The 17,995-nt window shown below is 48.5% G+C and overlaps 1 protein-coding gene across 1 annotated transcript in view; it reads right to left on the reverse strand.

The window, feature by feature from the left end:
• The window catches only part of Tmem40 (transmembrane protein 40), a 30,594-nt gene extending 12,967 nt beyond the window's left edge, over nucleotides 1-17,627 (reverse strand). The window contains exon 1 of the mRNA XM_059257101.1: nucleotides 17,606-17,627. Within this exon, the coding sequence (XP_059113084.1) occupies nucleotides 17,606-17,627 (22 nt within the window). The remainder of the gene's footprint in view (nucleotides 1-17,605) is intronic.
• Between the last annotated feature and the right edge of the window lie 368 nt (nucleotides 17,628-17,995).

Here is a 17,995-nt window from a genome sequence, read left to right on the forward strand (position 1 = left end):
TTTCTCCAAGGGCAGATGCATGAGACCCTTCCCACCTTTTAGAGACGCTCCCCACTTCCAAAACAAGCTGCCCAGAAACTTCTCAAAATCTGGGGAGCAGCTGAGGACCTGCTCAGGTAGAAAGTGTGGGAACAGGCTGGAAGGAGCACATGAATAGAAAATCACTGCTCTGCTACAGCTTTGATGTGGCCATCATGACCTGAGCAGCGTCTTTGATGGTCCCACCCAGGCTGGATCCACTTCCCCAGAGGTTGTGCTCAGAGGGTCTGAGAAAGAAAACTTACAGTCTAGGTTTTCTGTTTCTCTGTGGACTCCATTGCTGTCTTGAGACTGAGAAGAAGATCCTGAAGCCTCCATCACTTTTCCTAGAGGAAGAACAGTGAGTTAGTTCCTTCACTTTAGTAATATTCTTCATGTGTCAAGAGCTTGGCAAATTATGAATAAGGACAGGGAGGGAAACACACAACATTTGAAGTTATAAAAAATTTTGTTTTAGGAAGGATCTGTCTATGTAGCTCTGGCTGGCCTGGAACTTGCTGTGGAGATCAGGATGGCCTTGAACTCATAGAGCTCTGCCTGCCTCTGCCTCCTGAGTGCAAGGACTGAAGGCGTGTGCCACCATGCCCAGCACCATTTTTACTTCTAAAACATATTTGTAGGCCGGGCGGTGGTGGTGCCGCCAATTTAATCCCAGCACTTGGGAGGCAGAGCCAGGTGGATCTCTGTGAGTTCGAGGCCAGCCTGGGCTACAGAGCAAGATCCAGGACAGGCGCAAAGCTACACAAAAAAAACCCTGTCTCAAAAAAACAAAAAACAAAAAAACCCCACCAAAACCCAAACCAAAGCAAAACAAAACAAAAAAAAAACAACCTATATTTGTTTCTGGTTTGTTTAGCATGTTTCCTTCAAGTTCACAGCACGTATGGAAGCCAGAGGACAGCTTCCGGAATCAGCTCTCTCCCTCCATCATTTGGCTCGTAAGGATTACACTCTGGTCATCAGGCTGGGCAGCAAGCGTCCTTACCCACTAAGCCATCTCACCAGCTCCAGGAATACAATTTAGAAAAAAAGAGTGGGCCAGGAATACACAGAGATACATTGTCTCAAATAAACAAAACAAACAAATAAATATGAATTAAAGCCGGGCGGTGGTGGAGCAAGCCTTTAATCCCAGCACTCGGGAGGCAGAGCCAGGCGGATCTCTGTGAGTTCGAGGCCAGCCTAGGCTACCAAGTGAGTTCCAGGAAAGGCGCAAAGCTACACAGAGAAACCCTGTCTCGAAAAACCAAAATAAATAAATAAATAAATAAATAAATAAATAAATAAATAAATAAATAAAATATGAATTAGGAAAATTTGAATATTGATCATCTTCTGATAATATTGAAGTCTTTTAGAGGCTGGAGAGACGGCTCAGTGTGTAAAACACTTCCTTCATTAACCTGATAACCTGAGCCCAGATCCCTAGAATCCATGGAAAAGCGATTTGAATCTGTAATCCTAGTGTGCCCCCTATGGCAGTGGGGTGGGAGGCGGCAGGAGAATTGCTGGATTGCAGACCAACTATCTTAGCAGTGAAGTGAACAGCCGAGACACCCTGTCTCAAACAAGACAGAAGGCAAGGGTCAATAGCTGAGGCTGTCCTCTGGGGTCTTGTATAATATTAGAGGGACCAGCCTTAATATTATAAATCCCAGGGGCTCAGGAGAGAGAACTACTAACGGCGAGGACTATTTTCAGGAAATAGAATCTCAGCACACCGAGCTCTATAGTCCACTTGCTTTAATTCCTCTGGCATAACATCCTTTATACACAGCTTCAGTTCTGTTCTCATGTCTAGCTCCTTTCTTGGCTGATTTCTTTCTATATTTATCTACCGTTCCCTCTAAGTTCTATCTTAATTCTCTCATCTTAATTCTGCCTCATCTAGGTCCTTTTCATCTTGTTCTTACCCAGCTAGTACTTCCCCATCTGGCTCTTCCTCATCTTCCATCTCATTCCTCTAGTCCTCTCTTCTAGCCCTTCAATCTAGTTCTTCCCTATCTCAGTTTGTTCCTCTCAAGTTCTTACCCGTCTAGTTCTTCCATTCTCTTTTCTCTTCTCCATCCCATGCCCTGGAAGTCCTGGTATATAAAGCCAGGCTTCCAGGGTCAAACGGAGGGGTGATAAGAATCACATTGAGAGACAATAATTATTAAACTATAGTCTTAAACGTGATTAGTAGAAAATGTTAAGAATCTATAAGTTGCTAGGTCAATGGGAGAAAATAAAACTGTCTTCTTTTTTCCTGTGGCTCCTGTATGTCCAAGCAATCTGCCGTTTTTCTGCAGGGTAGGGGAAAAGTGTGCTCAGTCACTAGGCAACCTGTGTACAGCTAGATGCTTCTGGTGATAGTTAAAGGGAGATCTGGAACTAGAGGTAAGTTTTGGGAAAGGAGAAACTTAAGCTTAATTGACACATCCTCCAGGCCTTCTCAAACAGGTAGCCTGGATGCTTAAGTCTGTTCTTAGAAAGCACAGAGGTGTCTCTGTTAAGGTACTCTCCTCCATCTGGGGATGGACCTGGCCGGATGCTGCCAATGATGATAATTACAAGGAGGCTTGAACTGGGGTTCTGGCTGAGCATAGCTGTCACCACAGAAGGTTATCTAAATATTCCTAGAAGTGGTTAGGTAAGGAGTTAAAGGTCTATAAAGTTAGTAAGGCTGTAAGAAAGGAGGGTCCAAGCTGAATTGTGTAAAGCTATTACTTAACGTCCACCTGACCTAGGTGGTGTCTCCTTGTGGAATTTATCTTTAATCAGGAGACTTTCATGTGGACTGTTATTACTGCTAGTCCTTGAAAGTGGCTAAGGGAGATATCTGATTCCAGAGAAAGCCTTTCCTGAGGCTGTTCTCCAAATACCTGGAATGTGTATGTCTAGAGAGTGATCAGTCCACACTGTTAGCCCTTCTTAGGGAAAAGTCAATTGGGAAAACTATGAAGGCACACATGATTTTCATAACAGAAGACAGTTGATATATAACAAGCCAAATAACACCAAAAACTCCTTGGAATTTGGCTTCCTCAGGAGGAATTCCCTGATCCCTCCAGGTAGTGACTTTGCCATAACCAGCTGAATTCTTATGATATATTCCTGTGGCCCACAGCACTGGCCTCCCATTCTACATGTGTGCCTGTGAATACACATGGAAACTTTCACAGTGGTAAATGCCTGTGGTTCCCACATTCTGGGAAGCTAAGGGCAGGAACATTGTCCAAAGTTAGGTGTTTGGCGTCAGACTATGAAACAATAAGACTCACAAAAGCAACAATTACAACAAAATCCCCTTTAGGGTGTAATATTTATATTAGTATTAGGGTTTCGTCTTATTTTGTTTTTAAAAGACCAGGTCTCACTGTGTAGCCCTGGCCAGTCTGGAACTCGAAATGTAGACCAGGTTGACCTACAACTCACAGAGATCTGCCTACCTTTGTCTCCCGAATGCTGGGATTCAAGGTGTGTGCCACCTACCCAGCAGTTTTTTGATGTTGTTTGTTTTTAACATTTATTACTTCTGTGAGTACACATGGGTACATGTGAGTAGAGGTCAGAGAACAGCTTTCAGGGATTGATTCACTTTTCCACTGTGTGGATCCTGGGAATTGAACTCAGGTCTTCAGGCTTGGCCTCAGGTGTTTTACCCTCAGAGGCATCTCACCAGGCCCTGTTTCTTTGTTTGTTCACTTGTTATGTAGTCCAGGCCTCCAACTGATGGCAAGTCTCCTGCTTCAGCCTTCTGGACCTTCTTACATCTCTCCTTTTTTCTTTTACATTTATTTATGTAAAGACAGAAAAACAAGAGGAGTTGGAGAGATGGGTCAGCAGTCATGAGCACTGGTTAGAGCTGGGCATGGTGGTACCCAGCAGTCGGGAGGCAGAGGCCAGGGGATCTTTGAGTTTGAGGCTGGCCTGGTCTACACAGGGCGTTCTAGGCCAGCCAGAGCTACATAGTTTGTCTCAAACAAACAAAGTAACAACAACAAGAGCACTTGTTGCTCCTGCAGAGAAGCTGGGTTCCATTCCCAGCACCCACATGGCTCACAACGGTCCATAACTCCAGTTCCATAGGATCCTACTCCCTCTTCTGGCCTTGGAGAGACACTTCAAGCACACGATGTACAGACATACATGGACGCAAAACACCCATACACATACAATAAATAATTTAAAAACAAAGACACATGCCACCTTGTATCTGTATTATGTCAATCATGTTACAAAGGGCATGTGTCCATGATTCCCCCTGCACTGCTGGCAGACCAGTCAGGTAGGAATGGGAACAGCCCTCCGCCTGTGAATTTTCAGACAATAAAAGATCTTTTAAAAGATGGTCTTGTTGAACCTATAATAATAATCCTGCAAGGTCAGCTGTTGTGGGATATTTGATCTCACTGTGAAACTCCGACACTGTGTTAAAAAAAAATTGACTTTGGATCAGGGGGCGGAGCCAATGACAAGAATCAGCCATAGAGAGTATGGAGGACCTGGGAAGACAGTTTCTCTGATCTAGCAGATTTTCACTCCAATATCTGACTCCTGAGTCTTTGTTGGTAAATAGAACAACAGAAATAAAAACAATAGTCAGCTCTGCTATGCGTCTATTCAAAGTGTTAGCACACAGAGACTATGGTCTCACACAGGCTGCAACTCCAGAGCTCCAATTCCGTGACCAGGGACACAAACTTATTCATGGGCCACCATGGAGGCAGGTCGAAATATTTATGGGTGGAGCTGGTAAAGACCAAGCCAAGAGTTGAGAACTAAGTCCCTTTGGGACTGTATGCTCTGCTTTACTGAGCTTCTGAGAAGTCACTAGAGGTCACTAGAGGTGTGTCTAAATCCAAATGGCTAGCAGAGCAGATTTATTTGGAGGGGGGTGTTTGGGGGGTGTGGGAGGGGAGAGAGGGAGAGATACACATGGCTGGGTCCAACCTCCTGATTTTAGACAATCAGGAAACTACCAGCTGGAGACTACATTTCCCACAATCCCTTGAAGTTGGGTGTGCCATGTGTTCCCTTGCTAGTGGACAGGAACAGATGTAGTGGCCTGCTGGGAAATGCTTAGTGGTTGTGGGTGAAGGAGGAATGCAAACTAATCTGTTTTGCAATTGCACACACACACACACACACACACACACACACACACACACACACACCCCTCTTTCATAAATATTACTGACAATTGAAAGCAAGTGACTTCCACACGCCTATACGTCATGCTTCAGGTAGGGCTCCTCAGAGGGTCTGACATCCCCACAAGATCATGAACCTAGACAAGGCGGGGACTCAGGCTGATTTATGTACCTGACTCTCATTCCCTACATGGATGGGGGAGGCACAGAGCAAAAGATGAAGCCGGAGGATGCCGACTGTGACAATGATGAAAGAACTCTCAGGGCTCACTACCTGCCCTGCACTGTTCTAACAGCAACCACTACCCTCTCACTGTGATTGTACCCATTTTATAGGTAAGAATGCCAAGGCACAGAGAAGCTGAGGAACTTGCCAGGCACCCATAGCTTGGAAGGGGCTGAACAAGGGCTGCTGTTCTGCCCGGGTTGAGAGACTACTGGAGCACAGCTGGCACCTCTGCCCAAGCCTGTCATTAGCATCAGGAAAGAAGCATAAACAGCCACTAGCAGCATTATGAAACTCTGCTGCCCTGGCTTAGATGTAGCCAGACACCAGAGTGAGTGTCCTCATAGCCTAGGGAACTTCGAGGGCATGTTTTTGTTTTTTTCAGGATGAGGTCTTGCTGTATAACCCAAGCTGGTCTTATACTTCTGAGCTCAAGCCATCCTCCCTTCTGAGTAGCAGGGACTGCAGGGGCACATACCAAACCCAGCTTTCTTGGGCAGTATGGCACTGACCCATCAGAAGAGGCAAATGGACACATCTTAGAGGCAAGGCCTGAGGTGGCCCTTTCTCTATTATGTATACAGTGTTCTGTCTGCACGTCTGCCTGCAGGCCAGAAGAGGCGCCAGGTCTCATTACAGATGGTTGTGAGCCACCATGTGGTTGCTGGGAATTGAACTCAGGACCTTTGGAAGAGCAAGCAGTGCTCTTAACCTCTGAGCCACCTCTCCAGCCCTCTCTTTTAGTATCTTTGCCCCAACTACAAGAAAGCATACACAGCTTTAAAAATGTCACAGTCAAGGTTCTATCTGCAGGACACTGACCAACACCTAGGGACATGAGCTCACCAAGAAGCATGCAGGACCACATAGAGTTTGCCAGGAAGAGCCTCTCAGGTTCAGAAGTCATGGCCTGGGCAGGACTGTAGCTCAGTGGTAGAGTGAGCAAGGCTCTGGGTTCCTTGCCAGCACCACAGAAACCAAACCATATAACACATGATTTCCTTTGAGTTGAAACGGACTCTGGGGAGCTGAGAAAAAGAGAAGTGAAGAGAGAGAGGAGGACTGGGCAGGGTGGTGCACGCCTTAGTCCAACACTCGGGAGGCAGAAGCAGGTAGATATATGTGAGTTTGAAGCCAGCCTGCTCTACATAGTGAGTTCCAGGCCAGCCAGGGATACACAGTGAGACCCTGTCTCAAAAAATGGCAAAGAAGGAGGAGGAAGAAGAGAGGGAGGGAGGGAGGGAGGGAGGGAGGGAGGGAGGGAGGGAGGGAGGGAAAGAGAAAAAGCAGGACAGGGACTGTGGCTCCATTGGTAGTGTTCACTTAGCATGCACAAGACCCTGGGTTCACCTCCAGAACCATATAGAATGGTTATGGTGGCACACACCTGTAATCCTAGCCCTGGGGAGATGGAGGCAAGAAATTGCAGAATTTAAGGTCACCTTTGGCTACATAGAGAGCTGAAGGCCATCCTGGGTTACATGAGACTCTGTCTCAAGCAAACAGCAATAGCAACAACAAAAACAGAGCGAGCCTGGCCCTAGTTTGTTTTGTCCCCTGTTAGGAGGCACAGAGGTCTTGTGCTCACAGATAAACACAGATGCCCTGGAGTGTGCCAGCCTGTCATTGTGAGTTTTCACCCACAAGACTTCATTATGCAGGTGTGACTGGCCTTGGTGACCTTCGGTCGCTCTTCTAGTCCCTGGATGAATGTCCCAGTCCTCCAATCTTACCTTGTCTTTCTGGGACTAGAGCTCATCTGGGGCTCCCTTCACCTCCAAAGCCCAGCCTGGTGTACCCCCAATACTCATGAGGCTGCACAGGCACAGGGGCCTTGGAGACATTAGGGATTTTAGGAAGGGCAGGACAGGAATGGAGGAAAATCAAATCGACTTTACAAGACCACACCCCCTAGAACCCGGTTCGGTCCCTTGAGCATTTTTGATGGCTCCTGTAAGAGACATTCACAATCACAGTGGCTCAAAACAAAAGACATTTAGTAGTTAGCACAACGTTAGAAGGTCAACGTGGGCTTCTCTTTTATTTCAGTGCCGGGGATTGAGCCAGGCCCTCAGCATGCTGGGCCAGCATCCACTGAGATTGCACCCTCAATCCTATTTTCACTTTCTTTCTCCGCGCGCCCCCCCCAGACAAGGTTTCTCTGTGTAGTTTTGGTGCCTGTCCTGGAACTCACTCTGTAGACCAAGCTGGCCTCGAACTCACAGAGATTCACCTGCCTCTGCCTCTCGAGTGCTGGGATTAAAGGCATGCGCCACCACTGCCTGGCTTACTTATATATTTATGTACAGAGGAGGGAGGGGGTGGAATAGCCAGATATAAGTTGGATATTCCTGGGCTAAACCTAGATGTAGACAGGGCTACATTCCTCTCTGGAGGCTGTCCTGAAGACTTTTTTCTCTTCATTTACTGAGACCAGATCTTATGTCGGCCAGACTGGTCTTGAACTTGCTATGTAGCCAGAGCTGACCTTTGTGCTCCTGATCCTCCTGCCTCGATAGCCCAAGAACTAAAACTACAAGCATGCACCACCATGCCCACTATGCACCACCATGCCCAGCTTCCCCCTTCCCCCCCCCCCCCGCTTTTTTTTTTAGTATCATCCAGAGTAATGTCCACCACCCCACCCCCGCCCTCATACCCCACCCCTGCTCTAGGGTCCCCAAAGCAGCCTCTACCTTCAAGATGTACAGTGTCAGCTCAAGTCTTCCCTTAGCTTTGCTCTGACCTCCACCTGCTGCCCCCTGTTGCCCACCCTTAAGGAACCTTGTGGGCGCACCAGGCCCAGGCTGGAGCATCGTGGCTATTCTCGGGTATGATCCCATTACTAATCACCATATTTATGTTAAACCGTGCAAACATCCAATCAGCATATCACACTACAGCCTAGAACTCCCAGATTCAGCTTCCGGAGTAGCTGGGACGAAAGGAATGCACCACCACACCTGGCCCAGGTGCAGTTGTGAATTCCCGTGGCCACCAACCTAATTTACAGTTTCTGGCATTTGAATTCGAACACTACGGAGGACCTACTTGATCTGGTTTTTTATTTGTTTGTTTGTTGTGTTTTTAAAAAATATTTTAAACTGTGTTTATGTGGGTATGTACACTTGAGCACAGTTCCCATGGAGACCAGAGGTGTCAGATCCCCTAGAACTGGCTGTTGGGAGGCACAGGAACTCAGGTCCTCTACAAGAACTGCACACGGTTCTTAACTACTGAGTCATCTCTTCAGTCCCGAAGACCTATTCATCTGTAACTCAGTGCCTAGCACAGGGACCCAGCAACTAACTACTTGGCTTCCTTCTTCCCAAACCAGCTACTGTGTGTGTGTGTGTGTGTGTGTGTGTGTGTGTGTGTGTGTGTGTGTGTGTGTCTATACAGATGTGCTTGCCTGTGCATGCATGTGTAGATGCAGAGGTTGACATCAGATCCGCCTGTATTGTCTTTTTTGGTTTGTTTGTTTGTTTGTGTTTGTGTTTGTTTTTGAGACTGAGCTTTCACTGAACCTGGCACTCCCCAGTTTGACCATATTGTCTAGCCATCACGTACCCAGGGTCCCTCGGCCTCCACTCTCCCAGCACTGGCACATGCCACCATGCCTAGCTTTTTATGTGAGTGCTGGGGATCTGAACTCAGATCCTCACGCCTGTGTAGTAAGCACGGTGCCTGCTGAGTCACCTCCCCACCCACCAGGTTTCCTCTCTGAGCCCGTGGTACTCCTGGAACCCCAAGTTCCAAGGTCAGAAAAGTCAGGAGTATTTCCTTCCTCACTAGCCAGCCAAAACCTGAGAAGGCCCCAGAAGGTCTGGCTCACTGCACCTTCCCATGAGGCCCTGGAAAGGGATCGAACTTCAGAACTGTTCATTACTGAGTTCTTATTCTTGTCTCTACTGCCAGACTGGGCCTCAATTTCCCCAACTGTACAATGGGATGCTAATCTCTGTTATTCAGAACACTATGGGAATTAAATTATAAAGTCTAAAATAAGCCAGGCATGGCAGTGTATGCCTTTAATCCCATCAGAAGTCAGAGGCAGGTGGATCTCTGAGTAGGAGGCCAGCCTGGCCTACAAAGTGAGTTCCAGGACAGCCAGGGCTACACAGATAAACCTTGTCTCAAAAAAATAAAACAAACGAAAGCCTAAAATATTGCACATAAAATATAAGCTCCCCTCTCTTCTAGATATACAGTGTCTCCCAAATGTAACTAATGATCTGGTTTCCTGGGTGCATGGTGGCCGTGAATTCCTGAGACTCTGTGGAGGTTTTAAGTCAGGGATCGAACATCAGGAACAAGATTAGGTGAGAATGTGGTGGTGATCTAATTGTTCTCCACCTGTAGCTGGACAATGGCCAGCCACCAGAACCTCTCCCATGTGGCTGGCCTGCTTCCAGCCTCCCCTCCCCAAACACTGCTGGGTTGCTTTGGACCTGTTTCCCCATCTCTGCAGCGCCCTTCCAGAGCTGACAGTCTAGCACAGAGCACTCCCTTCTAGATAAAGCCTTCAAGGTTAACCTGTCTAATTTCAAAGAACCTTAGGGCTCGGGCATGATAGGATCTGTCAGAGAAACTAGAACAGCATTTAACAATCTTGTGAGGACAGCAGGGAGCTTGTTTTTTTCTGCTGAATTGGGAGGCTTGTGCAATATGAATATTAAAGGCTCTGAGGCTTGTAGAAAAGAACACTCCTTCTGACTCTCTCTTAGACTGTGCAAGAGCCCAGTCCTTGTCCCCAGGATGCAGTCCAATGCTTTCCACACAGCCTTGATGACCTCAGGGTCGGAATCTCCCCCTGGAATCCAGGCCTGGATGCTGTCACTGCCCACTGTAGCCAGTGCCTGCCTTTCAGACACATCAGTCAGAACTTCTGGGGTATACTGAATCAAACATAACCCGTGTGGCCCCAGGACACAGACCACAGAGGCTTTTTGACCAGCAGCAGGATCTGAGGTGTGACCGACCAGTACAAGTACCTTCAGAGCCTGCCTCAGAGCAGGGCTGCAAGAGCTGCAGAGGAAGCTGAGTCAGCAGCCCAAGAACCTGGCCCTGGAGTATCCTGAGGCTGCCACCATCTCCCCTGAGCCAGTGGACATGTCACTTGCCTCCTCTGCGTCTCTCTCCTCCTATACAAACAGGGACAAATGCCACCACTGGGCTTTGGAGCTCATGGCGGCTGCAGGCAGGAGAGTGCACAGGTTCTCATACCTTTCATCTTATTCTTCACAGACAGGGTCCGGATTAGGCCATTCTAGCGTGGGGGAAGGGGGCATACAAAGTCTGTGTCCCTACTTCACTCCTGCTTTGCCATTTCACTTTTGTAAGACTGTTTCTCCCTGGGGGAGATGGTTGGTGCCATTATGTCCCAAGGGCTTCTATGAGGGTCGAGCTGAGAAAGTCACTGAGCTCCTGTGAGCGGGAACCATGTGTTTCCCACATATAGAAAGTGCTTCGTCAAAAGCAGTTCTGAATTTAAGAGCTGAGGAGATGGTTCAGGCAGCAAAGTGCTCAGCTCGCAAGCAAAAGGACCTGAGTTCAATGCCCAGAATCTACACAAACAGCCAGGCCTATGGTGCACACATGTAATCTCGATGCTGGAGACACAGAGACAGGCAGATCCCAGGGCCTTGACGACCAGCCAGCCTCACATAATCTTTAAGCCGCAGGACTAGTGAAAGATCCTGTCTCAAACAGCAAGGTGGGTAGCTGGAGATGTGACTCGGCAGTTAAGAAAACTGGCTATTCAGAGGACCTGAGTTTGATTCGGAGTATCTACATGACAGCTCACAACCTCCTGAAACTCCAGTCCCGGGGATCCAATGCCCATTTCTGGCCTCTGCAGTCACTAGGCACTCTCATGCAGGCAGAGCACCCACACACATAATAAAACAATAAAAATTTCAAAGAACGAACAAGGTGGATGGGTCCCAAGGAATAAGAAGACCTAAGCTTGTCCTCTGGTCGCCACATGCACACGAGCTGATGTGCGCATGTGCAAACACACACACACACACACACACACACACACACACACACACACACAACTGAAAGAAACAAACTTAAGCTGGCGAGGTGGCCCAGTGGGTAAGGGCAACTGCTATAAAGATGGACAACTTGAGCTGCATCCTCGGGACTGGCTCCCGCAAGTTGACTTCCACATGCATGCCTTGGAACACACGCTCATGTGCACACACAAATAAGTTAATAAATGTAATTAAAATGCTTTTTTCGTCGTTGTTTGTTTTAAAGAGCAGGCCGGCAACATTCTTCAGCTTCCCAGTAGGAAGGGCCTAGTGGGCAGAAGCTGGGTGACTGGGAGGCATGTCCTTGAAGGGGACCATGGAACCCTGGTTCTCTGGCCTCACTCTTCCTTATGCTCCTCCCGTGCTGTACCTCTGGGACCACAGGCCCAAGGCAAGTTGATCACGGGCTAAACTCCAGCCAGTTCCTTCCCTCACTCCACATCACGCATACCCTTTTCCGTTGTTTCTTCAGGCTGCCTTCAATCCTTCTATATATCTGAAAATGACCTTGAACTTCTGATCACCCTGCTCCCGCCTCTCCAGCACCAGAGATCATAGGCATGGGCCACCATGCGTGGTTTTTCCAGTGCTGGAGACCAAACCCGGATCCTCATGTACGCTAAGCAAGTACTCTACCAATTGAGCTGCATCCCCAGTCTGTTTTTGTTGTTATTGGTTTTGTTTTGTTTTTCTTGAGATAAGGTCTTTCTGTGTAGCCCAGGCTAGCCACCTTCTGCCTCAGTCTCCTGAGTGCTGGGATTATAAGCATGTAACACTTGCTTGGCAAACCTTTTCTGTGCTAAGTCGATTATCTGAGGTATAGTTATGGCGATGGAAAGCGGACTGGCACAGAGCGGCTCGGAGGGAAAGAAGGAAGACATCACAGGTTCTACTTCATCTACTGTTTTGTCCCAACGCAGGCCAGGGTAATGGTGGGGCACCAACCCACACTGTGCAGCCAGCGTCCCAGATGGACCTGTGGCCAGGGCAGAACTGAGGCTGCTGCCATGGCCTGGGAGCTGCAGAGGATCTGAGATTGACACCTGGGTTGTCGAGGGTGACACTCCTGAGGGAGAAGGAATGGCGGGCCAATTTGAAGACTGCTCCATAGACCTGAGGTGGGTTTACTTTTTGTTGTCTGTTTTATTTCATTTTCTAAGGAAGAAAGAGTTTCTCTCGGCTCGTGGTTTGACATACTCCATCACCATGGGGAAGGCATGGAGACAGGAGCCTGAGGCAGCTGGTCACATTATCCCCGAGTCAGGAAGAATGGAGAGATAAATACTGGGTGCTCAGCTTGAATTTTCTTTTTTATTTGATCTAGGACCCCAGCCCATGAGGCTGGACTGCCCACATTCAGGGTGGGTCTTCTCTCCTCAGCTAAACCTTCCTGGAAACATCCTCAGAGGTGTGTTTCCATGGTGAATCTAAATCCTGTCAAGTTAACAATCCAGATTAAGCAACTCTTCTGAGACATGGTCTCTGCATGTATCCCAGGGTGGCCTCCACTTTACAACCTTCCTAACTCAGCCTTCCAGGTGCTGGAATTACAGCTATACCACTACACCTGGCTTAGATCTCAGATGTTTGTTTGAGAAAGGATTTCATGTAGCTGTCTGGCCTTCAACTCCTGAAGATCTGAGCTTTTTGTTGTTGTTGTTTTCAAGACAGGGTTTTTCTGTGTAGATTTGGCACCTTTCCTGGAACTCACTCTGTAGCCAGGCTGGCCTCGAACTCACAGAGATCACCTACCTCTGCCTCCCGAGTGCTGGGATTAAAGTCGTGCACCACCACCGCCCAGCTGATCTGAGCTTTTTTTTTTTTTTTTTTTGGTTTTTCGAGACAGGGTTTCTCTGTGTAGCTTTGCGCCTTTCCTGGAACTCGCTTTGGAGACCAGGCTGGCCTCGAACTCACAGAGATCCGCCTGGTTCTGCCTCCCGAGTGCTGGGATTAAAGGCGTGCGCCACCACCGCCCGGCGATCTGAGCTTTTTAAAAGGTAACTTGAAAGGTAAGCATCTAGCGTGGTGTGCAACACATAGTAGGTGAACGACCACCGTGTGCTAAAGTGGTAGTATAGGCCAACAAGGCAGTAGGCACAGAGCCAAGCCGGCACAGACACAGGTTGTATGAACAGAAGCAGAGTCCACAGTGAGGAAGAGGACCCGCATCTCCCCAGCCTTCATCCTTGGGCTCATGCTCTGCACAGAACACGATCTGGAGAGACCAACAGAATGCACAGGATGTGTGGTCCTGAGACTCCATTTAATAGATGTGCTGGAGGAACAGGGACTCAGTCTAGAGTGGAACACTATCTGAACAGGCCCAGGCTGCTGCCCAGGGTCAGTGCAGGGCCACTCCCATTTGGGCTGTGAAACCATTCTGCTCAGTACATGAAGTCATTTTCTCAAAACACTGCTTTGGGGTGGCCCTGAGCACAGCCAAGTGTGGAATCCAATTTGTGAGCAGTAGTGGCTAGTAACCATGTTCTCAGCCCAGAACCTATTAGTCCCTGGGACAAATGTCTCCAGAACAGAAACAAAGTTTGTTTGTCTCTTTCTACTAATTTTTTTTTTTTTTTTGAGGCAGGGTCTCATTGTGTATCCCTGGCTGTTCTGTAACTCACTATGTAGAGCATGCTGGCCGCAAACGAGAGATACACTTGACTCCTGGGGTACTGGGATTAAAGGTTTGTACTGTCACACAGGATCCTTTTTCTACTGCATTTTAAATGAAAAACAGCTAAGAGCACATAGTACAATCCTGATGTGCACCCGTAGCCTGTGTCAGGCAGAGCACAAGTGTCCCTGTGCAGTGTCCCCAAGGCCAGTTAGGAGCCCCACAATGCAGGCTGAGGTACAAGCAGCACGCAGGAGCCCCACTGGGTAGATGTGAGACTCAGACTATACAGCTGTCACTGAATCAGCCCCAAGAGTGAACAAGTGCCTTCAGAGTCCCCAGAAAGAAACCGCGGATGGAGATAGAGCTAATCGTGGAAGTACAAGAGAGAACAGGAAAAGTTTAGCCAGCCCAGCCTCTGCACTCCCGAGTCCTCTGCCAGCCTCGTTATCATGGAGGACATGAAACTCTCACCTGTGCAAAACTGATTATTGGATCAATAGCAAGAAAGGCACTTTTTAAAAAAGTGGCTGTCCCCCCTCTCGGTGGCCATCTTCACTCCCTGTGGATATCAGGCCTCAGGACACGAGTACACAGTGCCTAATATGTAGACCCAGATGCTTACTGACTTACAGTGGGATTGGGTCCTGACAACACACTGTGATTTGGGGGTAAGTTGAAAATGCCTTGCTGTACCTAACCAAAGCGAGTCAGCGCAGCCGCACAGCGCACTGAGTGCTGGGTTTTCATCCAGTGGCTGATGATCTGGAGATGGCTGCTCCATGTTCAGAAGCAGATTAGCATTTGCTCTGGATGTCTCTTTGCTGGTTTGTGTTATTGCTGGTGTGTGTGTGTGTGTGTGTGTGTGTGTGTGTGTGTGTGTGTGTGTGTTGCAATAAAATGACATCTAGCCCAGTTTAAAAGTGGGCAGAGGATATGAACAGATGTTTCCCATACACATCCGATAGATCTCTATATCATTATTCATTAGGCAAACACAAATCAAAACCACAATGGGATCCCACTTCACTCCCACTAGCATGGTTAAAAGGAGACAGGCAGTCCCAGGTGTTGGCAAGGATGAGAAGACACTAGAGAGAGCCCTCATGGGTTGTGGTGGCAAGGTAAGAATGTGTAGGCTGCCCTGGGGAACAGTCTGACAGTCCCTCAAAATGCTAATCATAGTTACCAGCTGATCCAAGATTCCACTCCTCGGTATATATGGGCTGGCAAGAATGCCCAGTGGGTTAAAGTGCTTGCCACCAAGCCCGACAACCTTAGTTCAATCCCCAGACCTAACAGTAGGAGAGAACAAACTCCAGTGAGATGTACTTCGACCTCTGCACATGCGCTGTGGCATGTGCACGTGTACACAAACACACGATGTACCCACCCACACACTAAATAAGTAAGTGTAATTTAAAGAGAAAATTTTAAAAGAAGTGAAACCCCATATTTATACAGAGACCAGCACATGAATGCTTGTGGCTGCATCATTCGAAATAGCTGAGAAGTGGTAACAACACAAATCTCCATCAACTGGTAAATGGATAAACAGAACAAGGCATAAACGGAACTATCCAGCCATGTGGGGGAAGGAAGGGTGATCTGTTACTGAGTGGATAAGCATCCAAGTAAAAAGGGACCACATACTCCATGCATATGAACTGCCCAGGCACGGGCTAGCAAGATGGCTTAGCAGGTAAAGGTGCTTGACACCAAACCTGACAACCTGAGTTCCATTTCCCATGGCTCACATTGTGGAAGGAAAGATCTAACTCCCAAAACTGTCCTCTGATCTCCACATTTGTGCCATAGCGTGCACACACACACACGTACCCCATACATAGCCACAAATAAATAAACAACACATTTTTACAGAGTCTGAAATGCCTAGCTACATCCATTGGGTCAAGACAATTAGTTCTCATGGAGGAAGTGGCCACTGTGGAAAGTGCCCCAGATAGCTCTATCTGAGAAGTGTTTTAAATTCAAGGTCAATGAGATATGAGAAACCTCTGCACCAAAACTTGTAGAGAGGGAAAGACTGCCAAGTGTGGTGGCACATGCCTTTAATCCCAGCACTTAGGAGGCAGAAGCAGGCAGATCTTTGTGAACTTGAGGTCAGCCTGATGTACAGAGGAAGTTCCAGGACAACCAGGGCTGTTACGCAAAGAAACCATGTTTTGGGAAGGTGGGGAGAGAGAGATAGAGATAGAGATAGAGATAGAGAGAGAGATAGAGATAGAGAGAGAGAGAGAGAGAGAGAGAGAGAGAGAGATTATGGCAAGTAAATTCCACCTATCAATAAAGTAGTTTTGTTGACAGGGGCACGTAAGACAAGGTCTCATGTAGCCCAGGCTGGCCTTGAATTTATTATGTAGCTGAGGGTGACTTTGAACTCCTGATTCTCCTGACATCACCTCTCTAGTACTGGGATTACAGGTATATGTTGTCATGCTTCGTTCAACAAAGCTGTTTCAGAGAGACAGAGACAAAGAAAGAGAGCGGGAACAATCATGGCTGAGAAAGCAGCTTTAGAACTTCAGAGTCCAGGTGACCTAGTGTTGCAGAAGGCCACATCACCTTGAGTTCTAGTCCTATGCCTTACAGATCTGCTTGTTTGACCCTAAACAGGACCCTCCCCCCCCCCCCCCCCCCCCCCACACACACACAGGTTATTTTTCACCATGCCTCCCCTAGCACACGCTCCCAAGCTCTAGGTAGGGCCCTGGATTCCCTGGGGCAGTTTTGAACAGAACAAAAGAAAATAATAAGCACTCTTGGATAAACTCTCTGCCCCCTTAAAAGACCTACTGGAAGTTTGAGGACCAGGATGCTCTGGGCAGAGACCACAGGGTAAGGATGGCTGCCATGGAGAGAAACGACCCCAAGAAGGCTGGGTAGGGCTCCCTGGGGTCTGCTAGCACCCTCTCCCCAGGGGACCATCTCACTTGCTGAAAGGCTCTGCCTGAGAGCAGGGCCTGCCTCCTTCCCCTTCCTCTCCCTCTGTGTTCAGCATTTTCACACCACAGGTGCCTTTCAGCATAGGTTCTCCCATGTTTCCCAACCTGGCTGGGTCTCCTGGCTGGCAGAGGGGTTGGAGAGGGCTTCCTCTTCCAGGAGGGAAGGTGGTGGCTTCACCTGATCTAAGCTAGAGGCAGAGACCCTTTGCATCCCTAAGCTGTGGGGTTCCACCACAGCAGAGTGAGAAAAGCCTAGAGATACCAAGCTAAAGCCTTCATTTCCAAATGGGGAAACTGAGGGTCAGGGAGGTCAAGGGTTTTCTAAACGTCCACACAAGCCAGTGATAAGAGTCAGAGTCGGCCATGGACTGTGGGCAGGCCTAAGCTGACGGAAGTGTCGAAACCACCATGGAGGCAAATGGTCCATCCTGCCTGACTTCATTCACAATGGAGACTGAGGGGCCTCAGGGAGCCCAGAAGGTACAGAGCTGGGCTTCCATCCCAGGCCCACAAAGGACTCACACAGAGCCAAGCCCAAGGATCAACCGTTTCTCCCAATCCTCCCCAAACCACCCACCTACCCCTCCGCTTGACCAGTCCCATGTCCCATTACCTGGAGTCTCTGGGCTCATGTGAGCAGCAAGGCGAGCGGTGTGCTGATTGTGAATGTGGCCAGGCTGGGGAAGGAGAGGCCATGGCACCGTGACAGCAGAGGGCGGGGTAACCATGACGTTGCCCCTGGGCCTCACTGGCTCATCCGGGTGTTGTGGCATTCCTTCCTGCGGTGCTATCAGCCCCCAGGCCTTCCTGTCTGACTTGCCTCTTTCCCCAGCATCCTAGGAGAAGCAGAGGTTGGCGTACACCCTGCTGCAGATCCCAGGATCACACTGCAACCTCAAGCCCCCAGTGGCAACCATGGTGGGCTGCCCTGGGCTGTGACAGGCTCCAGGAAGGGAGGAGTTGAGGGTTTG

This window comes from Peromyscus eremicus, chromosome 3 (assembly GCF_949786415.1).
Source record: "Peromyscus eremicus chromosome 3, PerEre_H2_v1, whole genome shotgun sequence".
NCBI classification, from domain to species: Eukaryota; Metazoa; Chordata; class Mammalia; order Rodentia; family Cricetidae; genus Peromyscus; species Peromyscus eremicus.